The 27,191-nt window shown below is 46.8% G+C and overlaps 1 protein-coding gene across 1 annotated transcript; it reads left to right on the top strand.

The window, feature by feature from the left end:
- The first annotated feature begins 882 nt into the window (after positions 1–882).
- On the top strand, positions 883–19,536 carry inhbaa (inhibin subunit beta Aa). Its single transcript, XM_079576509.1, has 2 exons — positions 883–1,282; positions 18,155–19,536. The coding sequence occupies exons 1-2, from the start codon at positions 886–888 to the stop codon at positions 18,958–18,960; spliced, it is 1,203 nt and encodes a 400-aa protein (XP_079432635.1). The 5' UTR covers positions 883–885; the 3' UTR covers positions 18,961–19,536.
- Positions 19,537–27,191: the final 7,655 nt, after the last annotated feature.

Genomic DNA, 27,191 nt, shown 5'->3' with positions numbered 1-27,191 from the left:
TCCAGGACAGTTCTCGCTCAGATCTGAGGAAACCCCCCCACGTCTCGTCCCTGAACTTCCCTTTTTCAAACTTTTCCCCCCCCCCGTTTTCCCTCCGTTTCGTGCCAGACTCCGGCCCCGCGCGTGTCCGTTCATTGAGATTTTTCTTTTTTTTTTTTCCCTCCTCATAAAGAGTGGACTTTTTTTTGAGCCGCCTCCGACTTTAGGAGCCATCTGTCCCTCGCCAAACCACATTACTCACCCTCACTCCGCACAAACCACCGAGGCAACTGGCACTTCGCGCACAAACCATCAGCGTCTCCTCACTACGGCTCGGCCTCTCCTCCTCTCAGACCCTCCTGTCACGCCGAGGCGCCTCCAGAAGCAGGACTTTTGGCAGATTTCCCGGCGCACGTGAAGATATTTTAATCAGAACCGTCTCGGATTCAGCAGCGGCTTTTCGTTTCCGCACAGAAGCCGAGACGTGAGGACTTTCAGACCTTCGGGAGGAACGGCAGGTCTGCGTTTTTTTCCCGACTTTTTGAGCTGAGTGAATCCAACTTTTGAAGAGTTGACCTCGAAGACGCTCTGACCCGACTTTCACAGAGGCTCTTCGTCTCTTTAAAGCCGCCTCTGTCGAGGCGAACTGGAGACGATTCCAGATTAAAACAGAGAAACCTTGGAGAGACTTTGAACCAACGCTGTGGAAGCTTTTTCCTTCACATTCTGACCAACTTTTTGAGCTTGAAGTTTGAGTAAGTCGAGCTCTTCGCACCAGGTTCTGACGTCCTCCTCAAATCCAGCTGAACGTCCGTCTGCTTTTGAACTTCACGCCACTTTCTGACGGACTCTGAGTCTCCAAGTCTCCGTGACCTCCAGCCTTCATCGCCCACCTTCACCCTCACCATGTTCTCCGCGCTCCTCTGGCTCCTGGCCGTCCTCCTCGGGGCGGCGCGCGCCCAGCCCTCGCCGCCCGCCGAGCCGCCCTCGTGCCCGTCCTGCGCCCTGGCCGCCCTGTCCGCCCAGGCCGCCCCGGGGCAGGAGGGCGAGCCCGGCGCCGACGTGGTGGAGGCGGTGAAGAGGCACATCCTGTCCATGCTGCACCTGCAGAGCCGGCCCAACGTCACGCGGCCCGTGCCCCGCGCCGCCCTGCTCAACGCCATCCGCAAGCTGCACGTGGGCCGCGTGGCCGACGACGGCAGCGTCACCATGGAGACGGAGGAGGCGGGGCACGGGGAGGCGCGGCGAGGGGAGGGGCAGGACGGGCCCGAGACCACGGAGATCATCACCTTCGCCGAAGCAGGTGAGGAACACAACGGCTAACTTTACCTTTAACTAATGAGGTCACTTTACCTTTAACTAATGAGGTCACTTTACCTTTAACAAGTGTCCCTTTAATGAGGTCACTTTACCTTTAACAAGTGTCAAAACAAAAAAGTGACAAAAAAAGACAAAAAATCAACAAAAAAAGACAAAAAAAGACAAAAAAGACCAAAAAAAAGGCAAAAATTCAACAAAAAAAAGACAAAAATTCAACAAAAAAAAGACAAAAATTCAACAAAAAAGTGACAAAAGTTCAACAAGGTCCCAGTGTCCCTTTAATGAGGTCACTTTACCTTTAACAAGTGTCCCTTTAATGAGGTCACTTTACCTTTAACAAGTGTCCCTTTAATGAGGTCACTTTACCTTTAACAAGTGTCCCTTTAATGAGGTCACTTTACCTTTAACAAGTGTCCCTTTAATGTCCCTTTACCTTTAACAAGTGTCCCTTTAATGAGGTCACTTTACCTTTAACAAGTGTCCCTTTAATGTCACTTTACCTTTAACAAGTGTCCCTTTAATGAGGTCACTTTACCTTTAACAAGTGTCCCTTTAATGTCACTTTACCTTTAACAAGTGTCCCTTTAATGAGGTCACTTTACCTTTAACAAGTGTCCCTTTAATGTCACTTTACCTTTAACAAGTGTCCCTTTAATGAGGTCACTTTACCTTTAACAAGTGTCAAAACAAAAAAGTGACAAAAATTCAACAAAAAAGTGACAAAAATTCAACAAAAAAAAGACAAAAAAAAGACAAAAATTCAACAAAAAAGTGACAAAAATTCAACAAAAATTCAACAAAAAAGTGACAAAAATTCAACAAAAAAGTGACAAAAATTCAACAAAAAAGTGACAAAAATTCAACAAAAAAAAGACAAAAAAAGACAAAAATTCAACAAAAATGTGACAAAAATTCAACAAAAAAGTGACAACAATTCAACAAGTTGCCGGGTCCCGGGTCCCAGTGTCCCTTTAATGTCACTTTACCTTTAACAAGTGTCCCTTTAATGTCACTTTACCTTTAACAAGTGTCCCTTTAATGAGGTCACTTTACCTTTAACAAGTGTCCCTTTAATGTCCCTTTACCTTTAACAAGTGTCCCTTTAATGTCACTTTACCTTTAACAAGTGTCCCTTTAATGAGGTCACTTTACCTTTAACAAGTATCCCTTTAATGAGGTCACTTTACCTTTAACAAGTATCCCTTTAATGAGGTCACTTTACCTTTAACAAGTGTCCCTTTAATGTCCCTTTACCTTTAACAAGTATCCCTTTAATGAGGTCACTTTACCTTTAACAAGTATCCCTTTAATGAGGTCACTTTACCTTTAACAAGTGTCCCTTTAATGTCCCTTTACCTTTAACAAGTATCCCTTTAATGAGGTCAAACACTTCACATTTTCCCTCCTTGGACTGAACTGTATTTTGAAGATTTTTTCAGAGGTTTTTTTTTAAGGGACTAGATGCGAGTTGGTCATGTTGTGCTCACTGCTGCCCCCTCAGGTCTTGTGCGTAACTGCAGCTTCTATATTAAGCTCTCGCGTGACGGCGCTTCGACCCGAAATAACTTCTTGAGTGAGGGTTTTGGAGGCAGGTCTGAGCTCGTTCTGGATTTCGAAAACAAAGGTTTAGTCACAGTTCTGTCGTTAGCGGCTGCTCCACTGGGGGGCGCCGTTACTGCCTCGTCTGTGTCTGAACCCGTTAGCGGCTCGTCCACTGGGGGGCGCCGTTACTGCCTCGTCTGTGTCTGAACCCGTTAGCGGCTGCTCCACTGGGGGGCGCCGTCGCTGCCTCGTCTGCGTCTGAACTCGGAGCGTCCGGAGGCTCCGAGTTCGAGCGGCTCCGGGGTAACCGGGGGAGGGTGGGGAAGTTACCGGGTCGAGTTACAGGGCTTTACCCGAATCAAAAAGCTTCTTGGGGAAAAAAGCACCAAAACAGCCACAGAAAATGAGAAGAAAACAAGGATGTAAACGCAACAGAAATGTGACAAAAATTCAACAAAAAAAAGACAAAAAATTGACAAAAAATCGACAAAAAAAAGACAAAAAATTGACAAAAAAGTGACAAAAATTCAACAAAAAAGTGACAAAAATTAAACAAAAAAAGACAAAAATTCTACAAAAATGTGACAAAAAAGTGACAAAAATTCGACAAAAATGTGACAAAAAATCAACAACAAAAAAGACAAAAATTCAACAAAAATGTGACAAAAATTCAACAAAAATGTGACAAAAAAGTGACAAAAATTCAACAAAAAAAAGACAAAAATTCAACAAAAATTCAACAAAAAAAGACAAAAAATTGACAAAAAATTGACAAAAAATTGACAAAAAAGTGACAAAAAAGTGACAAAAATTCAACAACAAAAAAGACAAAAATTCAATAAAAAAGTGACAAAAAATCAACAAGTTGCCGGGTCCCAGGTCTGACTGTCTCTGTGCCCTCGGGCCTGACACTTCCTGGCCTGCGTGTGTGTGCGGCCTGACTCTGTGCCCTCGGGCCTGACACTTCCTGGTCAGATTTAGCGCTGGTGCGGCTCCAGTCTCTGTGGGGGAAGCCTGTGCGGAGGCCGATGTGTCACTTTGAGTCACTGCAGTCACAAATAGAACAGAACAAGTACTACGACTACTGCTACTGCTACTACTATAACTGCTACTGCTACTACTGCAACTAGTACTACTACTGCAACTACTACAACTACAACGACTACTACAACTACTACAACTACTCTTCTAATGTTAATCATATTTCTGTGACTGAAATGAGATTAAAACCAAAGTAAAAGCAGGTATTTGGACTGTCTGTTCTTTGCTGGTTGGGCTCGCAGTACTGCAGTAGTAGTAGTAGTAGCAGCAGCAGTAGTAGTAGTAGTATTCGTAGTAGTCCAAAGCCCCCGTGGTACTGCAGTAGCGTGTGGTTGGCGTGTTGAATGAATCAGCTGAGAGCGAAGAGGAGGAGATGGACGGCGGCCAAGTCCGAAGTCACACGAGGAATGAGCTCAGACAGATACTAATACTACAGATGATACTGCAAATACTACACATACTGATACCAAAACTAGTACTAATACTAATACTCCTCGTCTGTACTCTGGAGCTGAAGTGTCTCTTCATCCAAAAGGCTTCGTCAGCAACACTAAGGTTCAGCTCGGGTAAAGACGACAGGGAGGAGTTCAGCTCGGCTTAGCCCCGCCCCTCTGTTTACACCTCACCTGAAGGTAAACATCTGTGTAGTTCTGAGTCCTAACGACCGAACCCACACCTGAGTCTCAGTCTGAACGGCCCTGATAACTGCCCGTGACCTGCCTGTTGATCTGTCTCAGTCTCAGTCTTTTTAACACAAAACTTTATTGATCTGCATTTCTGTTTCCTGGTTCTCGATGACAAATGTTGTAGTATCGGAAAGAGTATCGGTATCGGAAAACCCAGTGTGGTTTAACCTCTTAACTCCCACCTGAACGGATCCCATTGTCTCCAGTTTGGCTTTACCCGAATCAAAAAGCTTCTTGGGGAAAAAAGCACCAAAACAGCCACAAAAAAATGAGAAGAAAACAAGGATGTGAACGCAACAAAAATGTGACAAAAATTCAACAACAAAGTGACAAAAATTCAACAAAAATTCAACAAAAAAGTGACAAAAATTCAACAAAAAAGTGACAAAAATTCAACAAAAATTCAACAAAAAAGTGACAAAAATTCAACAAAAAAGTGACAAAAATTCAACAAAAAATCAACAAAAAAGTGACAAAAATTCAATAAAAATGTGACAAAAATTCAACAAAAATGTGACAAAAATTCAATAAAAATGTGACAAAAATTCAATAAAAAAGTGACAAAAATTGAACCAAAAAGCGACAAAAATTTAATAAAAAGTGACAAAAATGCAACAAAAATTCAACAAAAAATCAACAAAAAATCAACAAAAATTCAACAAAAATTCAAAAAAAATGTGACAAAAATTGAACCAAAAAGTGACAAAAATTGAACCAAAAAGTGACAAAAATGTAATAAAAAAGTGACAAAAATTCGACAAAAATGTGACAAAAATTTAATAAAAATGTTACAAAAATTCTATAAAAATGTGACAAAATTTCAATAAAAATGTGACAAAAATGGAAAAAAAAGAACAAAAACATACAAAATGTGACACAACACAGCAACAACACGAGGATAAAGATCAGTTTTGTGGGTCTTAGCTTTCAAATGCGGTGTTACACAGGCCTGTAGCCAAAGAGGACAGAATGCATTTGGTTCCGGCGGGTGGTAAGAGGTTAAAGAGCTGGTATTTCACCCCGGTGGGCCCGGCCGTGCCCGCTGCCCGGTGCCGGGGTCACGGGCGGCGGGCGGTGCCAGCGGCGGGCGGTGCCAGCTGGCCCAGAATAGATCCACAGTCCTTCTCTGGAATGTCGTTAATGAAGCCGTCAGTCAGGACCAATTAGTGCCACCGTCCCCCCGACACGAGGGGCGCCAACCCCGAGGAGGGTGGGCAGAGCGGGCCAGGGTGGCGGAGGTTTACTGCTTTTTAACGCCGTTTTTAACGCGAGGAAACAGGGCACGGTTTAAGATCAGCAAATCATTTACACAGTCATATCCAGGGCCGGATTTAAGGGGCTCAAGTCTCTTCAGGGCCCCCCATATACTGCACTTTCTCTCTCGCTACAATGAAAAGATAAATTAATGTTTTTTTTTTTTATCTGAACATAATTAACTTCTTAAACATTGTACTAGTAAAAAAAAAAAAGACACATTTGCAGATGGATGAAAATCTTATATGATAATGATAAGAAGGATTATTGTTTTTTGGACAGGAAGTAGTCTTTATCCCACACTGGCCAACAGGAAGTGAGCCAAAAACCTAAACCGCTTTAGCTCTGAGCCTGTTCCTACAAACCCCTGGAATATAAGTTAGCATTTAGCTCAGAGACACTTTTAGATGCTAATTTCTATTTAAAGCAAAAGCTCCAAAGGCCTTTATTTTGGCGGTCAGGGTGCTCTAACGTTTCAGCCAGGGCTCTTATTGTGGCGGTCTGATGAACCGGGCTCTTACTGTTGCAGTCTGAGGGCTTTATTTTGGCGGTCTAGGTGCTCTTATTGTGGTGGCCTGAGAGTCTTATATTTTGATAACCTGAGCTCTTATTGTGGCGGTCTGAGGCCTTTATTTTGGCGGTCTAGGTGCTCTTATTGTGGTGGCCTGAGAGTCTTATATTTTGATAACCTGAGCTCTTATTGTGGCGGTCTGAGGCCTTTATTTTGGCGGTCTAGGTGCTCTTATTGTGGTGGCCTGAGAGTCTTATATTTTGATAACCTGAGCTCTTATTGTGGCGGTCTGAGGGCTTTATTTTGACCAATAACTATTATTATTATTATTATTTATTAAAATGCTGTGTACATGATGTGAAGTAGTAGTACAGTAGTGATCATACTCGCAGTAATAGTATGCAGTTGGAGTAGTAGGAGCAGTATTAGTAGTAATAGTAGCAGTAGTAGGAGCAGTAGTAGTAGTAATAGTAGCAGTAGTAGGAGCAGTATTAGTAGTAATAGTAGCAGTAGTAGGAGCAGTATTAGTAGTAATAGTAGCAGTAGTAGGAGCAGTATTAGTAGTAATAGTAGCAGTAGTAGGAGCAGTATTAGTAGTAATAGTAGCAGTAGTAGGAGCAGTAGTAGTAGTAATAGTAGCAGTAGTAGGAGCAGTAGTAGTAGTAATAGTAGCAGTAGTAGGAGCAGTATTAGTAGTAATAGTAGCAGTAGTAGGAGCAGTATTAGTAGTAATAGTAGCAGTAGTAGGAGCAGTATTAGTAGTAATAGTAGCAGTAGTAGGAGCAGTAGTAGTAGTAATAGTAGCAGTAGTAGGAGCAGTATTAGTAGTAATAGTAGCAGTAGTAGGAGCAGTATTAGTAGTAATAGTAGCAGTAGTAGGAGCAGTATTAGTAGTAATAGTAGCAGTAGTAGGAGCAGTATTAGTAGAAGCAGTAGGAGCAGTATTAGTAGTAATAGTAGCAGTAGTAGGAGCAGTATTAGTAGTAATAGTAGCAGTAGTAGGAGCAGTATTAGTAGTAATAGTAGCAGTAGTAGGAGCAGTATTAGTAGTAATAGTAGCAGTAGTAGGAGCAGTATTAGTAGAAGCAGTAGGAGCAGTATTAGTAGTAATAGTAGCAGTAGTAGGAGCAGTATTAGTAGTAATAGTAGCAGTAGTAGGAGCAGTATTAGTAGAAGCAGTAGGAGCAGTATTAGTAGTAATAGTAGCAGTAGTAGGAGCAGTATTAGTAGTAATAGTAGCAGTAGTAGGAGCAGTATTAGTAGTAATAGTAGCAGTAGTAGGAGCAGTATTAGTAGTAATAGTAGCAGTAGTAGGAGCAGTATTAGTAGAAGCAGTAGGAGCAGTATTAGTAGTAATAGTAGCAGTAGTAGGAGCAGTAGTAGTAGTAATAGTAGCAGTAGTAGGAGCAGTATTAGTAGTAATAGTAGCAGTAGTAGGAGCAGTATTAGTAGTAATAGTAGCAGTAGTAGGAGCAGTATTAGTAGAAGCAGTAGGAGCAGTATTAGTAGTAATAGTAGCAGTAGTAGGAGCAGTATTAGTAGTAATAGTAGCAGTAGTAGGAGCAGTATTAGTAGTAATAGTAGCAGTAGTAGGAGCAGTATTAGTAGTAATAGTAGCAGTAGTAGGAGCAGTATTAGTAGTAATAGTAGCAGTAGTAGGAGCAGTATTAGTAGTAATAGTAGCAGTAGTAGGAGCAGTATTAGTAGTATAGCAGTGATTATATTCGCAGTAGTTGTAGCAGTAGTAGTGCAGTATTAGTAGTTTGCAGTAGTAGCAGTATGCAGTAGTATTAGTAGCAGTCGTGTGTGTGAATGTGGATCGTTCTGTGGTCTTTGGGAGGATCAAAGCCCAGAGACAGAGACTGAGTTTGGGAACAACCCCTCCCCCCAGGGCCACACCCGGGCCTGCTCCGGGACTGAGGACTAAAGACTAAAGACCAAAGACCAGAGACTAAAGACCAAAGACCAGAGACTAAAGACCAGAGACCAAAGACCAAAGACCAGAGACTAAAGACTAAAGACTAAAGACCAAAGACCAGAGACTAAAGAGGACCCGGGCCTGCGCCGGGACTGAGGACTAAAGACTAAAGACTAAAGACCAGAGACTAAAGACCAGAGACTAAAGACCAAAGACCAGAGACTAAAGAGGACTCGGGCCTGCTCCGGGACTGAGGACTAAAGACTAAAGACCAAAGACCAGGGACTAAAGACTAAAGACCAGAGACTAAAGACCAAAGACCAGGGACTAAAGACTAAAGACCAGAGACTAAAGACCAGAGACTAAAGACCAAAGACCAGAGACTAAAGACCAAAGACCAGAGACTAAAGACCAAAGACTAAAGACCAAAGACCAGAGACTAAAGACCAGAGACTAAAGACCAGGGACTAAAGACTAAAGACCAGGGACTAAAGACCAAAGACTAAAGAGGACTCGGGTCTGACTCGTTGGTTCAGACTTAGTCCCCGCTGCTCGTATTGAAGCTTTACTGCCTTTTGTTTCGCTGAAGCGTCACAGTTAGTGCGTTGCTCCAGGGCACGTGGGCTCTGTTGTGGTTTGTGGATCCAGCTGCAGCTGAACTTTCCAGAGACAGAGACCGGGAGAGGAGAGGAAATAAACCGATTCAAACCGATAAATCAGGGCCGATATTTGCCCTGTTTAGACGATGGAGGATCGGCCGAGAGGTGCCCGATAATCCAGAATGAGAGACTTCATGGAGCAAAGCTATGGGCTCAGTGCAGGGCCTGTTTCATAGCAGCGGGATGCTAACTTCCTGTTGGGTAACGTGCTAACTTCCTGTCGGGAAACGGTGCTAACTTCCAGTAGGGTAGTGGGGTGCTAACTTCCTGTAAAGTAGCGGGGTGCTAACTTCCTGTAGGGTAACGGTGCTAACTTCCTGTAGGGTAGCGGTGCTAACTTCCTGTAAAGTAGTGGGGTACTAACTTCCTGTAAAGTAGCGGGGTACTAACTTCCTGTAAAGTAGTGGGGTACTAACTTCCTGTAAAGTAGCGGGGTACTAACTTCCTGTAAAGTAGCGGGGTGCTAACTTCCTGTAAGGTAACTGTGCTAACTTCCTGTAAGGTAGTGGGGTGCTAACTTCCTGTAAAGTAGTGGGGTGCTAACTTCCTGTAAAGTAGCGGGGTACTAACTTCCTGTAGGGTAACGGTGCTAACTTCCTGTAGGGTAACGGTATTAACTTCCTGTAGGGTAACGTGCTAACTTCCTGTAAGGTAACGGTGTTTACTTCCTGTAGGGTAACGTGCTAACTTCCTGTAAGGTAACGGTGTTTACTTCCTGTAGGGTAACGTGCTAACTTCCTGTAGGGTAACGGTGCTAACTTCCTGTAGGGTAACGGTATTAACTTCCTGTAGGGTAACGTGCTAACTTCCTGTAAGGTAACGGTGTTTACTTCCTGTAGGGTAACGTGCTAACTTCCTGTAAGGTAACGGTGCTAACTTCCTGTAGGGTAACGGTGTTTACTTCCTGTAGGGTAGCGGTGTTTACTTCCTGTAGGGTAACGTGCTAACTTCCTGTAAGGTAGTGGGGTGCTAACTTCCTGTAAAGTAGCGGGGTGCTAACTTCCTGTAGGGTAACGGTGCTAACTTCCTGTAGGGTAACGGTGCTAACTTCCTGTAGGGTAACGGTGCTAACTTCCTGTAGGGTAGCGGTGCTAACTTCCTGTAAAGTAGCGGGGTACTAACTTCCTGTAGGGTAACGGTGCTAACTTCCTGTAGGGTAGCGGTGCTAACTTCCTGTAAAGTAGCGGGGTACTAACTTCCTGTAAGGTAACTGTGCTAACTTCCTGTAAGGTAGCGGGGTACTAACTTCCTGTAAAGTAGCGGGGTACTAACTTCCTGTAAAGTAGCGGGGTGCTAACTTCCTGTAAAGTAGTGGGGTACTAACTTCCTGTAAAGTAGCGGGGTACTAACTTCCTGTAAAGTAGTGGGGTGCTAACTTCCTGTAAAGTAGTGGGGTACTAACTTCCTGTAAAGTAGCGGGGTACTAACTTCCTGTAAAGTAGTGGGGTGCTAACTTCCTGTAAAGTAGTGGGGTACTAACTTCCTGTAAAGTAGTGGGGTACTAACTTCCTGTAAAGTAGCGGGGTACTAACTTCCTGTAAAGTAGCGGGGTACTAACTTCCTGTAAAGTAGCGGGGTACTAACTTCCTGTAAAGTAGTGGGGTGCTAACTTCCTGTAAGGTAACTGTGCTAACTTCCTGTAAAGTAGCGGGGTACTAACTTCCTGTAAGGTAGCGGGGTACTAACTTCCTGTAAAGTAGCGGGGTACTAACTTCCTGTAAAGTAGCGGGGTACTAACTTCCTGTAAAGTAGCGGGGTACTAACTTCCTGTAAAGTAGTGGGGTGCTAACTTCCTGTAAGGTAACTGTGCTAACTTCCTGTAAGGTAGTGGGGTGCTAACTTCCTGTAAAGTAGTGGGGTGCTAACTTCCTGTAAGGTAGTGGGGTGCTAACTTCCTGTAAAGTAGCGGGGTCCTAACTTCCTGTAAAGTAGCGGGGTGCTAACTTCCTGTAAGGTAACTGTGCTAACTTCCTGTAAGGTAGTGGGGTGCTAACTTCCTGTAAGGTAACGGTGCTAACTTCCTGTAGGGTAACGGTGCTAACTTCCTGTAAGGTAGTGGGGTGCTAACTTCCTGTAAGGTAACGGTGCTAACTTCCTGTAAGGTAGCGGGGTGCTAACTTCCTGTAAGGTAGTGGGGTGCTAACTTCCTGTAAGGTAGTGGGGTGCTAACTTCCTGTAAAGTAGTGGGGTGCTAACTTCCTGTAAGGTAGCGGGGTGCTAACTTCCTGTAAGGTAGTGGGGTGCTAACTTCCTGTAAGGTAACGGTGCTAACTTCCTGTAAGGTAACGGTGCTAACTTCCTGTAGGGTAACGTGCTAACTTCCTGTAAAGTAGCGGGGTGCTAACTTCCTGTAAAGTAGCGGGGTGCTAACTTCCTGTAAAGTAGTGGGGTGCTAACTTCCTGTAAGGTAGTGGGGTGCTAACTTCCTGTAAGGTAACGGTGCTAACTTCCTGTAAGGTAACGGTGCTAACTTCCTGTAGGGTAACGTGCTAACTTCCTGTGAAGTAGCGGGGTGCTAACTTCCTGTAAAGTAGCGGGGTGCTAACTTCCTGTAAGGTAGTGGGGTGCTAACTTCCTGTAGGGTAACGGTGCTAACTTCCTGTAGAGTAACGGTGTTAACTTCCTGTAGGGTAACGGTGCTAACTTCCTGTAGGGTAACGGTGCTAACTTCCTGTAGGGTAACGGTGCTAACTTCCTGTAGGGTAACGGTGCTAACTTCCTGTAAGGTAGCGGTGCTAACTTCCTGTAGGGTAACGTCCGTGTTCTTACGGATACTCACATGTTACAAACTTAGCACAGAACGTAAATTCTTCAATGGAGACTTTTGTGTTTACAACTGTAGCTGTTTTAGCCTCAAAGCTAAAGGCTAATGCTAATTTAACATTCACAAATGGGAAAATAGCGCCACCGTCAGAAATTATGCGTATGAAACACACTCGGCTTTGCATTTATTTACGTTTCCTTCTGTTTGTAAAACCTTATCTTGCTTTTATTTTTTACGTTCAAACGTGGACAGGAAGTTAGTCTTTATCCCACACTGGCCAACAGGAAGTGAGCCAAAAACCAAACCGCTTTAGCTCTGAGCCTGTTCCTTCAAATCCCTGGAATATAAGTTAGCATTTAGCTCAGAGACACTTTTAGATGCTAATTTCTATTTAAAGCAAAAGCTCCAAAGGCCTTTATTTTGGCGGTCAGGGTGCTCTTATTGTGGTGCCCTGAGAGTCTTATATTTTGAAAACCTGAGCTCTTATTGTGGCGGTCTGAGAGTCTTACTTCCATGACCCGGGCTCTTATTGTTGCAGTCTGAGGGCTTTATTTTGGTGGTCTAGGTGCTCTTATTGTGGCGGTCTGAGAGTCTTATATTTTGATGCCCTGAGGTCTTATTGTTGCAGTCTGAGGCCTTTATTGTGCTCTTATTGTGGTGGTCTGAGGGCTTTATTTTGGCGGTCTAGGTGCTCTTATTGTGGCGGTCTGAGAGTCTTATATTTTGATGCCCTGAGGTCTTATTGTTGCAGTCTGAGGCCTTTATTGTGCTCTTATTGTGGCGGTCTGAGGGCTTTATTTTGGCGGTCTAGGTGCTCTTATTGTGGCGGTCTGAGAGTCTTATATTTTGATGACCCGGGCTCTTATTGTGGCGCTGTGTGTTTAACCAAGGCCCATGAATCACTCACAATGTCATAATAAGGCGCAGGGCATGCTGGGAAATGCGGTCCGAGGGATTAAGAGTGTTTAGACCAGCGTCCCTCACGAAAGGGCCCGGTTTGGCCCCTGGTTTGGGTCCTGGTTTCAGCGGTGTCTCGGCCGCTCGTGTCCCTGCGGAGTCGGAAAGTGCTAAAGTCTATAAATATTTTGATAGTAGAGCCGCTGTCAGAGCTAAATGTCCCGACGCTCGCACCACATTTGTTTGTTTACTGTGAGTCAGACGCTCTATTCTGAGAGAGGAGCTGAGAAAAACCAGGCTAATCGTGTCCCCGAACGTGTCGCCAACATCACCTCGGAGTGTGAGGAACAGTGGGGCCCGAGGAGAACCTGTGAGGACCACGTGAGGCCGGTGTGAGGCCATCAAGTACTACTGCTGATCCTACTACTACTACTGCAAATACTGCGACTGCGGGTCCACTGCTGTGAGGGGGCGGGACAAACCTGTCACAAAGTGTAAATACAGCACTGTGTTTGGAAAAGTGGATGTTTTAGTCCGATAATTAGGCCGATTTTAGCCCCGATTCTTCCCACGATCTTAAAGGAACAGGCCACTGTTTTTACACACTGAGATATGTTCTTACCTGAGCTGTGACGAGTTCTTTAGGACCTGTCTGATCTTCAGTCACGTAAACACAGCGCAGACGGCGTTAGCATTTAGCCTCTCCCTCTCTCCTCTATAGCTCCAAAACAGGTCAAGATAGAAGCTACCAAGCTCTTCCACCTTGTTTAATTGTGTGTAATTATACTTTGTAGTGGAACACTTCACGTAACCATATTTAAATAGGGGAAACGTGGAAGAACTCGGTCACTTCTAACTTCACCTTGTTCACATCAACTCGTCTAAGCTCAGGTAAGAACATATCTCAGTCTGGAAAAACACTGGCCTGTTCCTTTAACCTCTTAACTCCCGCCTGAACCGAGAGCATTTTCTCCAGTTCAGCTTTACCCAAATCCTGTAGGCCAGTGTAACAACTCATTTGAAAGCTAAGATCTACAAAACTCATCTAAATGGATCTTTTTCCTCACGTCATCAGATTTTTTTCCATCTTTTTGTGGGGGGGGTTTTCAACTCATTTCGTAACTTTTTGTCATTTTTTTAAATCAATTTTTTGTCTTTTTTTTGTCTTTTCTTCATAATTGTTTTGTCAAATTTTTAGTCATTTTTTAGTATTTTTTTGTACATTTTTTGTGAATTTTTAGTCATTTTTGTAATTTTTTTGTCACTTTTTTTGTCACATTTCCATCATTGTTTTCGTCTGTTTTGTTGCTAGTTTCACACCTTTTTTCCAGAAGCTTTTGGATTGGGGTAAAGCCAAACTGGAGAAAATGTGCTCGGTTCAGGTGGGAGTTAAGGGGTTAAATTAAGCATCGTACAGGGTCAGTTTTGTCTTGTTATTCTCTATTATTCACATGAAAACTAAGATGTTAAGGGAGAAAACGGAAAATCTGTCTCATGTCCACCTCGATCACAGGAAGAATCCGATGATCACAGTGACTCTGAAGATGATCAGTGCAGATGTTCCGCTCTCGTCTGCTCGGAAACACCATCGATCTCACGACATTGTGGAATATCGCTTATCGACAAACTCCCCCCAAAAGGCCAATCCGCCCGGGGACTCTCCGGGGTCCTCCAGGCTGGAGCTCCTCTGTGGGTCTGGGTGAGCCCTGGTCGTGTCTCGGGGACTCTCCGGGATCCTCCAGCCTGGAGCTCCTGGAGTCTGGGTGAGCCCCGGCCGTGTCTCGGGGACTCTCCGGGATCCTCCAGCCTGGAGCTCCTGGAGTCTGGGTGAGCCCCGGCCGTGTCTCGGGGACTCTCCGGGATCCTCCAGCCTGGAGCTCCTGGAGTCTGGGTGAGCCCCGGCCGTGTCTCGGGGACTCTCCGGGGTTCTCCAGGCTGGAGCTCCTCTCTGTGGGTCTGGGTGAGCCCCGGCTGTGTCTCGGGGACTCTCCGGGATCCTCCAGCCTGGAGCTCCTCTCTGTGGGTCTGGAGTCTGGGTGAGCCCCGGTCGTGTCTCAGGGACTCTCTGGGATCCTCCAGCCTGGAGCTCCTCTCTGTGGGTCTGGGTGAGCCCCGGCCATGTCTCGGGGACTCTCCGGGTCCTCCAGGCTGGAGCTCCTGGAGTCTGGGTGAGCCCCGGCCGTGTCTCGGGGACTCTCCGGGATCCTCCAGCCTGGAGCTCCTGGAGTCTGGGTGAGCCCCGGCTGTGTCTCGGGGACTCTCCGGGATCCTCCAGCCTGGAGCTCCTCTCTGTGGGTCTGGAGTCTGGGTGAGCCCCGGTCGTGTCTCAGGGACTCTCTGGGATCCTCCAGCCTGGAGCTCCTCTCTGTGGGTCTGGGTGAGCCCCGGCCATGTCTCGGGGACTCTCCGGGTCCTCCAGGCTGGAGCTCCTGGAGTCTGGGTGAGCCCCGGCCGTGTCTCGGGGACTCTCCGGGATCCTCCAGCCTGGAGCTCCTCCATGTGGGTCTGGGTGAGCCCCGGCCGTGTCTCGGGGACTCTCCGGGATCCTCCAGCCTGGAGCTCCTCCATGTGGGTCTGGGTGAGCCCCGGCCGTGTCTCGGGGACTCTCCGGGATCCTCCAGCCTGGAGCTCCTCCATGTGGGTCTGGGTGAGCCCTGGTCGTGTCTCGGGGACTCTCCGGGTCCTCCAGGCTGGAGCTCCTGGAGTCTGGGTGAGCCCCGGCCGTGTCTCGGGGACTCTCCGGGATCCTCCAGCCTGGAGCTCCTGGAGTCTGGGTGAGCCCCGGCTGTGTCTCGGGGACTCTCCGGGATCCTCCAGCCTGGAGCTCCTCTCTGTGGGTCTGGAGTCTGGGTGAGCCCCGGCCGTGTCTCTGGGACTCTCTGGGATCCTCCAGTCTGGAGCTCCTCTCTGTGGGTCTGGGTGAGCCCTGGTCGTGTATCGGGGACTCTCCGAGATCCTCCAGCCTGGAGCTCCTCTCTGTGGGTCTGGAGTCTGGGTGAGCCCCGGTCGTGTCTCAGGGACTCTCTGGGATCCTCCAGCCTGGAGCTCCTCTGTGGGTCTGGGTGAGCCCCGGCCATGTCTCGGGGACTCTCCGGGTCCTCCAGGCTGGAGCTCCTGGAGTCTGGGTGAGCCCCGGCCGTGTCTCGGGGACTCTCCGGGATCCTCCAGCCTGGAGCTCCTCCATGTGGGTCTGGGTGAGCCCCGGCCGTGTCTCGGGGACTCTCCGGGTCCTCCAGGCTGGAGCTCCTGGAGTCTGGGTGAGCCCCGGCCGTGTCTCGGGGACTCTCCGGGATCCTCCAGCCTGGAGCTCCTCCATGTGGGTCTGGGTGAGCCCCGGCCGTGTCTCGGGGACTCTCCGGGATCCTCCAGCCTGGAGCTCCTCCATGTGGGTCTGGGTGAGCCCTGGTCGTGTCTCGGGGACTCTCCGGGATCCTCCAGGCTGGAGCTCCTGGAGTCTGGGTGAGCCCCGGCCGTGTCTCGGGGGCTCTCCGGGATCCTCCAGCCTGGAGCTCCTCTCTGTGGGTCTGGAGTCTGGGTGAGCCCCGGTCGTGTCTCGGGGACTCTCTGGGATCCTCCAGCCTGGAGCTCCTGGAGTCTGGGTGAGCCCCGGCCGTGTCTCGGGGACTCTCCGGGGTCCTCCAGCCTGGAGCTCCTCCATGTGGGTCTGGGTGAGCCCCGGCCGTGTCTCGGGGACTCTCCGGGATCCTCCAGCCTGGAGCTCCTCCATGTGGGTCTGGGTGAGCCCCGGCCGTGTCTCGGGGACTCTCCGGGTCCTCCAGGCTGGAGCTCCTCTGTGGGTCTGGGTGAGCCCCGGTCGTGTCTCCGTGATGTTTCCGGTGATGTCTTTGGGTGATTCTGGTGATGTAAGTGCGGCGTCGCCTCGAGTCGTGTCCGAGCGCCGCTGTGCACCGGGGAAAGCGCCGCTCGCCCACAGCTGCTCCCAGACAGATCCTCTTTCCTCATGTCGCTGTGGCCTGGGAACCTCTCACTCTACTCGGCTTTCAATACCGATACCTGAACGATTCTTTTCCACCTTTAATGAAATATTTGCCGTCTAGAACCAGAAAACTGAACAGTAATGTCTGGAAGATCTGCACATTAACCCCCTTTAACCCCTTAACTCCCACCTGAACCGAGCACGTTTTCTCCAGCCTTACCCCAATCCAAAAGCTTCTGCAAAAGAGGTGTGAAAATAGCGACAAAACTGAGACGAAAACAAGGATGAAAATGTGACAAAAGTGAGAAAAAATTGACGGAAAAGTGACAAAAGAGTCTTGAATATTTGACAAAAGTGAGACGACTGCCCAACAAAAAAAGTGATGAAAAAAGATCTGATGATGTGAGGAAAAAGATCAATTTAGTTTTGTAGATCTTAGCTTTCAAGTGAGGCGTTACACTGGCCTACAGGGTTTGGGTAAAGCTGAACTGGAGAAAATGCTCTCGGTTCAGGCGGGGGTTAAGAGGTTAACCTTCTTTCTCATTGTGACTCTCAAGTTTTCGTCCTATTTGGTTTTGTAGGTCTTTCAAATGAGGCCTATAGGCTGTAAGCTCCAGAGAAACCTTTAGATTTGGGTAAAGCCGAACTGGACAAAAGGTGGGGGCTAAGAGGTTAAAACTGATGACTATAGTATAAGCTCGTTATGGTCTGAAACTCATCATTCCCAGTGTTAATTATTTTAGTTTTAGTCAAGTTTTAGTCTAAAAAAACTTTTCAATTTTAGTCTAGTTTTAGTCGACTAAAATTGCATGTTAATTTCGTCGACTAAATTTTAGACTAATTGAGTCGACTTTGCATTGATAATATTGATTATAATCATATTTAATGTTGTTCCTCTGCTTCATGTTTCTGCTCCACATGAACAAAGCTCAGAGCTGATCCTTTAACAGAGAATTTACCTGATCTGAGGCTCTTTCAGACGCTCAATACAAGTTTGGATGATTTTAGTCTCTACTTATTTCATTTTTATTTAGTCTTATTTTAGTCGACTAAAATATCTGGACATTTTAGTCACAGTTTTAGTCTCATGAGAAACTTTTAATTTAGTTTTAGTCCAGTTTTATTTATTTATTTAATATGGACATAGCACTTACATTGGACGAAACAGATGCACTGTTTAAAGCAGGGGTGTCCAAAGTATGGCCAACATCAGAGGTGGTCCTTTTGATTTGCCGTCTCTTCAGGTCTTTAAAAGTGAGTCCGGTCCCGCTCAGCGTTTGTGTTGGTTTAGAGTCTTTTGTTGAGTTTTAGGAGTTTTCCTGCTCCTGCCGTGGTGTGGGGCGGCTCCCGGTGCAGGACAGTGGAGGGAATGAGGGTCATTTTGAACAGTCCAGGTGTGTGAACCTGAAATTGGTTCCACCTGGCCTCAGACGATCGCCGCAACATTAACACTGGTCATTCCTCTGCTTGTTTGAAAGCTCCATGTGTCTGTGTGTCTTTCCCCTGGTTCCCCTGCCTTTACAAACATGTACACTAGGCTCATGTATGTCGTGTTCCTCTGTGTGTCTGCGTGTCTTTCCCCTGGTTCCCCTGCCTTTACAAACATGTACACTAGGCTCATGTATGTCGTGTTCCTCTGTGTGCAGGAGGCTCTGGCCTGGTGGACTTCGTCCTGTCCAAAGAAGGCTCCGGTCTGTCCCTGGTGGAGCAGGCCAACGTCTGGCTCTTCCTGCGTCTGTCCAAAAGCAACCGCAGCCGCGCCAAAGTCACCATCCGCCTGTACCAGCCGCGCCGGCGCCACCTCCCCGACGACCCGCCCGCCGCCGACGACCTCCTGCTGGCGGAGAAGAACGTGGACACGCGGCGCAGCGGCTGGCACACCTTCCCCGTGTCGGCCGCCGTGCAGGGCCTGCTCGCCAAGGCCTCGCAGAGCTCCACGCTGACCCTGCGCGTGTCCTGCCCGCTGTGCCAGGACGCCGGCGCCGCCGTGGTGCTGGTGTCCGACAGCAGGGGGAGCCAGCGCGAGCAGTCCCACCGGCCCTTCCTCATGGCCGTGCTGCGCCAGGACGACCCGGCCGAGTCCAAGCGCCGCAAGAAGCGCGGGCTGGAGTGCGACGGGAAGGTGCGCGTCTGCTGCAAGCGCCAGTTCTACGTCAACTTCAAGGACATCGGCTGGAACGACTGGATCATCGCGCCCAACGGTTACCACGCCAACTACTGCGAGGGGGACTGCCCGTCGCACGTGGCCAGCATCACGGGCTCCAGCCTGTCCTTCCACTCCACGGTGATCGGCCATTACCGGATGCGCGGCTACAGCCCGTTCCAGAACCTGCGCTCGTGCTGCGTGCCCACGCGGCTGCGCGCCATGTCCATGCTTTACTACAACGAGGAGCAGAAGATCATCAAGAAGGACATTCAGAACATGATCGTGGAGGAGTGCGGCTGCTCGTAAACGCCCACGCCCACGCCCACGCCGCCGCCGGTCTTCGAGAATCCCATCGGACTGGGCTGGATTTGAACGAGGACAAAAAAACGAGCGGAAATGGAGAAGGCACTTTGAGAACAGACCAGTTCAAGAGAAATTAATATATTTTTGTTACGGACTTGATGGATTGTTGTAAATTGTATTATTTATGTGGAGACGAGCGCCGCGGACACACGGCGCCGACAAACTGAAAACTATGCAACTTGTTTCCTTCAAACGTTTCTAACTTTACTGACTGTGAGCGACGACAGTTACTTGAACGGAACAAGTTGGCCCCGCTGCTGAACCAAACCTTTTCTTATCCGCTACTCGGTAATTATGAATATTGTTAATATTGATGTCCATGGATCACGTTGCCCATGTTTCTATTGTATTTTTCATGGTTTCATGTTTTTGTAAACGTTCAAAACGTTATTTTTTGCACTATAGCGAAGTTTAGCCTCAAGTCAATGCAACTCACTTCAGCAGACGAGGACAGGCTGCTTCACCGGAGCGGGACAGATGGTTTATGGGTAATAACTCTGGGGTCTATTCACACGAAACGAAGAGCTCGAAGTCCGCTCTGTGGCACAAATCAACTAAAGTCAAGATGAGCTCGTACTAAAGCTTAAAAAAGTACGGTTTTGGACGACGCCGCTTGTATTGACCTGTTCACGTCGTGCACTTTGCATCATTTAGCGAAAAATCTGTCAGAAAATTCCAGTGTTGTTTAACTGGATTTTCTCGCAGCTCGTCGTCTCAAACTCACCACAACATGTTTTTAGCTTTTGGCTTCAAACTCTGGCAACACATGAAGAGCACGGCAGTATTTATTATCCACAAAACCTCGACCAGGAACACATGGCTCAAAACAGGGACAAATGCACGTGGTTAAAGTGATCAAACATGTAAAATACTTTAGGAAATGACTGTAAACACCGCACAGAAATTAGCCGTTAGCACCGGATTTCTAAAGGGAAAAGAAACAGGAAAACATGAGTTATTATCAAGCATATTATTGTCTAGTTTTCTAAGTTCTAAAGTTCTTATTTCAAACGAGAAATTCTCCGATCCAAGGCCATCGCTGACGAAAACATCGCCGCAGGTTTAGCTGCAGAAAACTGGCAACTCTGGGCAAACCTTGATACAAACATTTATCGTTATTTCTTATTCAGGATTTGTTTGAACTCCCTTGCCTTTTTACATCAGTTAAAATGCCAAAATTCTCTTGAACCTGCCCAAATTTGTTAAAATGATGTAAAACCGTGTTAGCATCCACAGCTAACACATGCTAATGGCGAGCTAACGACAGGGAAGGATTTAAATTGAAGGTTTACAAACGTTTTGATGAACGTTTTGATGAAGGAGTCACGTCTTAAACTCTCCTGCACATGTTTATCTTTTGGCTAAACCGTGTTAGCATCCACAGCTAACGCCATGCTAACGGCGAGCTAACGACAGGGAGGGATTTCATTTGAAGGTTTACAAGGAGTCATGTCTTAAACTCTCCATTGCCTCCTTAAACTCTCCTGCACGTGTTTATCTTTTGGCTATAGTTGTCCCACGATGTTAAAATGGAGTAAAACCGTGTTAGCATCCACAGCTAACGACGAGCTAACGCCGCTAACGACAGCCACGTTTGCGTTCCTGAAGTTATTTTAAGGGATGGGTTTGAAGGTTTACACGGTTTCGTTGAACGTTATCTTGCACCTGTTCATTTTTTGCCCGAATTTGTTCCACAATGTTAAAATGGAGTAAAGCCATGTTAGCATCTCCAGCTAAGGTCGAGCTAACGCATTCTAACGGCAGCCGCGTTAACATCCCTGAAGTTCTGACCAGTGTTATTTTCCTACAAAGGGACGGATTTAAAGGTTTACATGATTTTGTTGACATTTTTTACGAGGGACTCATGTCTTTAAAACGCCCTGAAACAATCATTAATATTAATATTCATAATAATAATAATAATAATTGTATTTTATTTATTTAACTTATTCTGCCAGTGGAGTGTAGCGGCGTGTTCCCGGAGCACAGTCTGTCTGTATTCTGTAAATCTAAATAAATGTGGTTTTCATGCAGAAATGTCATGTGTTTTTGATCATTTACTGGGGGAAAATAAATATATACATATATATATATATATATATACAGATACATATGTACAGATACATACATATATACAGATAAATATATACATATACAGATACATATATATATATACAGATACATACATATATACAGATAAATATATACATATACATACAAATATACAGATACATACAAATATACAGATACATACATATAAACAGATACATAAATATAAACAGATATAAATATACATATAGATACATACATATATATACAGATAGGCAAGGCAACTTTATTTATACCGCGCATTTCGTACACAAGGCAACTCAATGCGCCCACATACATATATACATATACAAACATATATACAGATACATACATATATACATACATATATACATATATACAGATACATACATACATACATACATACATACATATATACAGATACATACATATATACATACATATATACATATACATACATATATACAGATACATATATATAAACAGATACATACATATATACAGATACATACATATATACAGATACATGTATATATACAGATACATACAGTACATATATACACGTGTAGTCCTGGCGTGGGATGTAAAAACCGGTCCTGGTTTTCTCCTCTGTCCCGGCGCAGACGCCGCGGGGAAACCGAGGGTTAGAAAGTTACAGCGTTTCCACTTTACGCTCCGTAAAAGTTTAGAGGCGTCAGAGGAACAGGCACCTGAAGCCCCTGCAGCCGAGGGCGGGGGGGGAGGGACGGGGGGGACGGGGGAGACGGGGGAGACGGGGGGGGGTCAAACAAAAGCCATGAAAAAGAAAAGGAAAGACTTGGACCTGTAAAGGCAAACTCGTCCAGCTTTAGAATCATGTTGTGCTTTTGGGAGTCACTGCAGAACGTCCTCATTACAGCAGAACCACAACCATCAGGTCTGATGTTCTACAGAGCAGACATCACAACGTCCAACAGAGCAGACATCACAACAACCAGACATCACAACGTCCAACAGGGCAGACATCACAACATCCAACAGAGCAGACATCACAACGTCCAACAGAGCAGACATTACAACGTCCAACAGAGCAGACATCACAACGTCCAACAGAGCAGACATCACAACATCCAACAGAGCAGACATCACAACGTCCAACAGAGCAGACATTACAACGTCCAACAGAGCAGACATCACAACGTCCAACAGAGCAGACATCACAACGTCCAACAGAGCAGACATCACAACGTCCAACAGAGCAGACATTACAACGTCCAACAGAGCAGACATCACAACGTCCAACAGAGCAGACATCACAACGTCCAACAGAGCAGACATCACAACGTCCAACAGAGCAGACATTACAACATCCAACAGAGCAGACATCACAACGTCCAACAGAGCAGACATTACAACGTCCAACAGGGCAGACGTCACAACGTCCAACAGAGCAGACATTACAACGTCCAACAGGGCAGACGTCACAACGTCCAACAGAGCAGACATTACAACGTCCAACAGAGCAGACATCACAACGTCCAACAGAGCAGACATCACAACGTCCAACAGAGCAGACATTACAACGTCCAACAGAGCAGACATTACAACGTCCAACAGAGCAGACATCACAACGTCCAACAGAGCAGACATCACAACATCCAACAGAGCAGACATCACAACATCCACCAGAGCAGACATCACAACGTCCACCAGAGCAGACATCACAACGTCCAACAGAGCAGACATCACAACGTCCAACAGAGCAGACATCACAACGTCCAACAGAGCAGACATCACAACGTCCAACAGAGCAGACATCACAACGTCCAACAGGGCAGACATCACAACGTCCAACAGGGCAGACATCACAACGTCCAACAGAGCAGACATCACAACGTCCAACAGGGCAGACATCACAACGTCCAACAGAGCAGACATCACAACATCCAACAGAGCAGACATCACAACAACCAGACATCACAACGTCCAACAGGGCAGACATCACAACATCCAACAGAGCAGACGTCACAACATCCAACAGAGCAGACATCACAACGTCCAACAGAGCAGACATCACAACATCCAACAGAGCAGACGTCACAACGTCCAACAGAGCAGACGTCACAACATCCAACAGAGCAGACATTACAACAACCAGACATCACAACGTCCAACAGAGCAGACATCACAACGTCCAACAGAGCAGACATCACAACAACCAGACATCACAACGTCCAACAGAGCAGACATCACAACATCCAACAGAGCAGACATCACAACAACCAGACATCACAACGTCCAACAGAGCAGACATCACAACGTCCAACAGAGCAGACGTCACAACGTCCAACAGAGCAGACGTCACAACGTCCAACAGAGCAGACGTCACAACATCCAACAGAGCAGACGTCACAACGTCCAACAGAGCAGACATTACAACATCCAACAGAGCAGACATCACAACGTCCAACAGAGCAGACATCACAACGTCCAACAGAGCAGACATCACAACAACCAGACATCACAACGTCCAACAGAGCAGACATCACAACGTCCAACAGAGCAGACGTCACAACGTCCAACAGAGCAGACATTACAACATCCAACAGAGCAGACGTCACAACATCCAACAGAGCAGACATCACAACGTCCAACAGAGCAGACATCACAACAACCAGACATCACAACGTCCAACAGAGCAGACATCACAACGTCCAACAGAGCAGACGTCACAACATCCAACAGAGCAGACATCACAACGTCCAACAGAGCAGACATCACAACAACCAGACATCACAACGTCCAACAGAGCAGACATCACAACGTCCAACAGAGCAGACGTCACAACGTCCAACAGAGCAGACGTCACAACATCCAACAGAGCAGACGTCACAACATCCAACAGAGCAGACATTACAACATCCAACAGAGCAGACGTCACAACGTCCAACAGAGCAGACATCACAACGTCCAACAGAGCAGACGTCACAACGTCCAACAGAGCAGACATCACAACATCACAACAACCAGACATCACAACATCCAACAGAGCAGACGTCACAACGTCCAACAGAGCAGACATCACAACATCCAACAGAGCAGACGTCACAACGTCCAACAGAGCAGACGTCACAACGTCCAACAGAGCAGACATCACAACAACCAGACATCACAACATCCAACAGAGCAGACATCACAACATCACAACAACCAGACATCACAACATCCAACAGAGCAGACGTCACAACGTCCAACAGAGCAGACATCACAACATCACAACAACCAGACATCACAACATCCAACAGAGCAGACGTCACAACGTCCAACAGAGCAGACATCACAACATCCAACAGAGCAGACGTCACAACATCCAACAGAGCAGACATCACAACATCCAACAGAGCAGACATCACAACATCCAACAGAGCAGACATCACAACATCTAACAGAGCAGACGTCACAACGTCCAACAGAGCAGACATCACAACATCCAACAGAGCAGACGTCACAACATCCAACAGAGCAGACATCACAACATCACAACAACCAGACATCACAACGTCCAACAGAGCAGACATCACAACAACCAGACATCACAACGTCCAACAGAGCAGACGTCACAACGTCCAACAGAGCAGACATCACAACGTCCAACAGAGCAGACATTACAACGTCCAACAGAGCAGACATCACAACATCACAACAACCAGACATCACAACGTCCAACAGAGCAGACATCACAACGTCCAACAGAGCAGACATCACAACATCACAACAACCAGACATCACAACGTCCAACAGAGCAGACATCACAACATCCAACAGAGCAGACATCACAACATCCAACAGAGCAGACGTCACAACATCCAACAGAGCAGACATCACAACATCACAACAACCAGACATCACAACGTCCAACAGAGCAGACGTCACAACGTCCAACAGAGCAGACATCACAACGTCCAACAGGGCAGACATCACAACGTCCAACAGAGCAGACATCACAACGTCCAACAGAGCAGACATCACAACGTCCAGACATCACAACGTCCAACAGAGCAGACATCACAACGTCCAGACATCACAACGTCCAACAGAGCAGACATCACAACGTCCAACAGAGCAGACATCACAACGTCCAGACATCACAACGTCCAACAGAGCAGACGTCACAACGTCCAACAGGGCAGACGTCACAACGTCCAACAGGGCAGACGTCACAACGTCCAACAGGGCAGACGTCACAACGTCCAACAGAGCAGACATCACAACGTCCAACAGAGCAGACATCACAACATCCAGACATCACAACGTCCAACAGAGCAGACGTCACAACGTCCAACAGAGCAGACGTCACAACGTCCAACAGAGCAGACGTCACAACGTCCAACAGAGCAGACGTCACAACGTCCAACAGGGCAGACGTCACAACGTCCAACAGAGCAGACGTCACAACATCCAGACATCACAACGTCCAACAGAGCAGACGTCACAACGTCCAACAGAGCAGACGTCACAACGTCCAACAGAGCAGACGTCACAACGTCCAACAGAGCAGACATCACAACGTCCAACAGGGCAGACGTCACAACGTCCAGAGAGGCCCAGACTTTCCACCTCTGACACGTAAAGTCACTTTTTCAGTTGTTTTGGTCACGTTCTTGTTCATCAGCAGCCGGGCTGGAGAACCTGCTGGGACGGGGTTAATCAGGTTCTCTCCAGGTGCTTGTTCATAACGTGAACCCCATGTTTCTCACACTTGGAAAAAGCCTCATGGATCTAAAAACAGCAGAGCGTAAATATCCGGTGGTTTCCGCGGAGCAGACGGTGCGTCACGGATATAAAGTGATGTAAATGTTATAAATGTACAGACGTGTAATCACAGGCCATTATCTCCGACACCAAACTAAACATACTGACTGTTCACATGAACCCTCTGCACTGACCAACGCCCGGCCACAGCCAGGGCCGCCCCGAGGCAGACGGACACATTTTCTCCCCATTTCTTGACATTGGAGATGAACCCGATGGATAGTGGTTAGATGATGGATGGATGGATGGATGGATGGATGGATAGTGAATGGATGGATGGATAGTGAATGGATGGATGGATAGTGGATGGATGGATGGTGAATGGATGGATGGATGGTGAATGGATGGATGGATAGTGGATGGATGGATGGATAGTGGATGGATAGTGGATGGATGGATGGATGGATAGTGGATGGATAGTGGATGGATAGTGGATGGATAGTGGATGGATGGATGGATGGATAGTGGATGGATAGTGGATGGATAGTGGATGGATAGTGGATGGATGGATGGATAGTGGATGGATGGATGGTGAATGGATGGATGGATGGTGAATGGATGGATGGATAGTGGATGGATGGATGGATAGTGAATGGATGGATGGATAGTGAATGGATGGATGGATAGTGGATGGATGGATGGATAGTGGATGGATAGTGGATGGATGGATGGATGGATGGATGGATAGTGGATGGATAGTGGATGGATAGTGGATGGATGGATGGATAGTGAATGGATGGATGGATAGTGAATGGATGGATGGATAGTGAATGGATGGATGGATAGTGGATGGATGGATGGATAGTGAATGGATGGATGGATAGTGGATGGATGGATGGATAGTGAATGGATGGATGGATAGTGGATGGATGGATGGATAGTGGATGGATAGTGGATGGATGGATGGATGGATGGATGGATAGTGGATGGATAGTGGATGGATAGTGGATGGATGGATGGATAGTGGATGGATAGTGGATGGATGGATGGATGGATGGATAGTGGATGGATGGATGGATAGTGAATGGATGGATGGATGGATGGATAGTGGATGGATAGTGGATGGATGGATGGATGGATAGTGGATGGATGGATAGTGGATGGATGGATGGATGGATAGTGGATGGATAGTGGATGGATGGATAGTGGATGGATAGTGGATGGATGGATAGTGGATGGATAGTGGATGGATGGATGGATAGTGGATGGATAGTGGATGGATAGTGGATGGATAGTGGATGGATGGATGGATAGTGGATGGATAGTGGATGGATAGTGGATGGATAGTGGATGGATAGTGGATGGATAGTGGA

Source organism: Gobius niger, assembly GCF_951799975.1.
Source record: "Gobius niger genome assembly, chromosome: 18".
Lineage (NCBI taxonomy): Eukaryota > Metazoa > Chordata > Actinopteri > Gobiiformes > Gobiidae > Gobius > Gobius niger.
The sequence above is the reverse complement of the archived record's forward strand: the minus strand, read 5'-3'. Positions and strand labels throughout refer to the sequence as shown.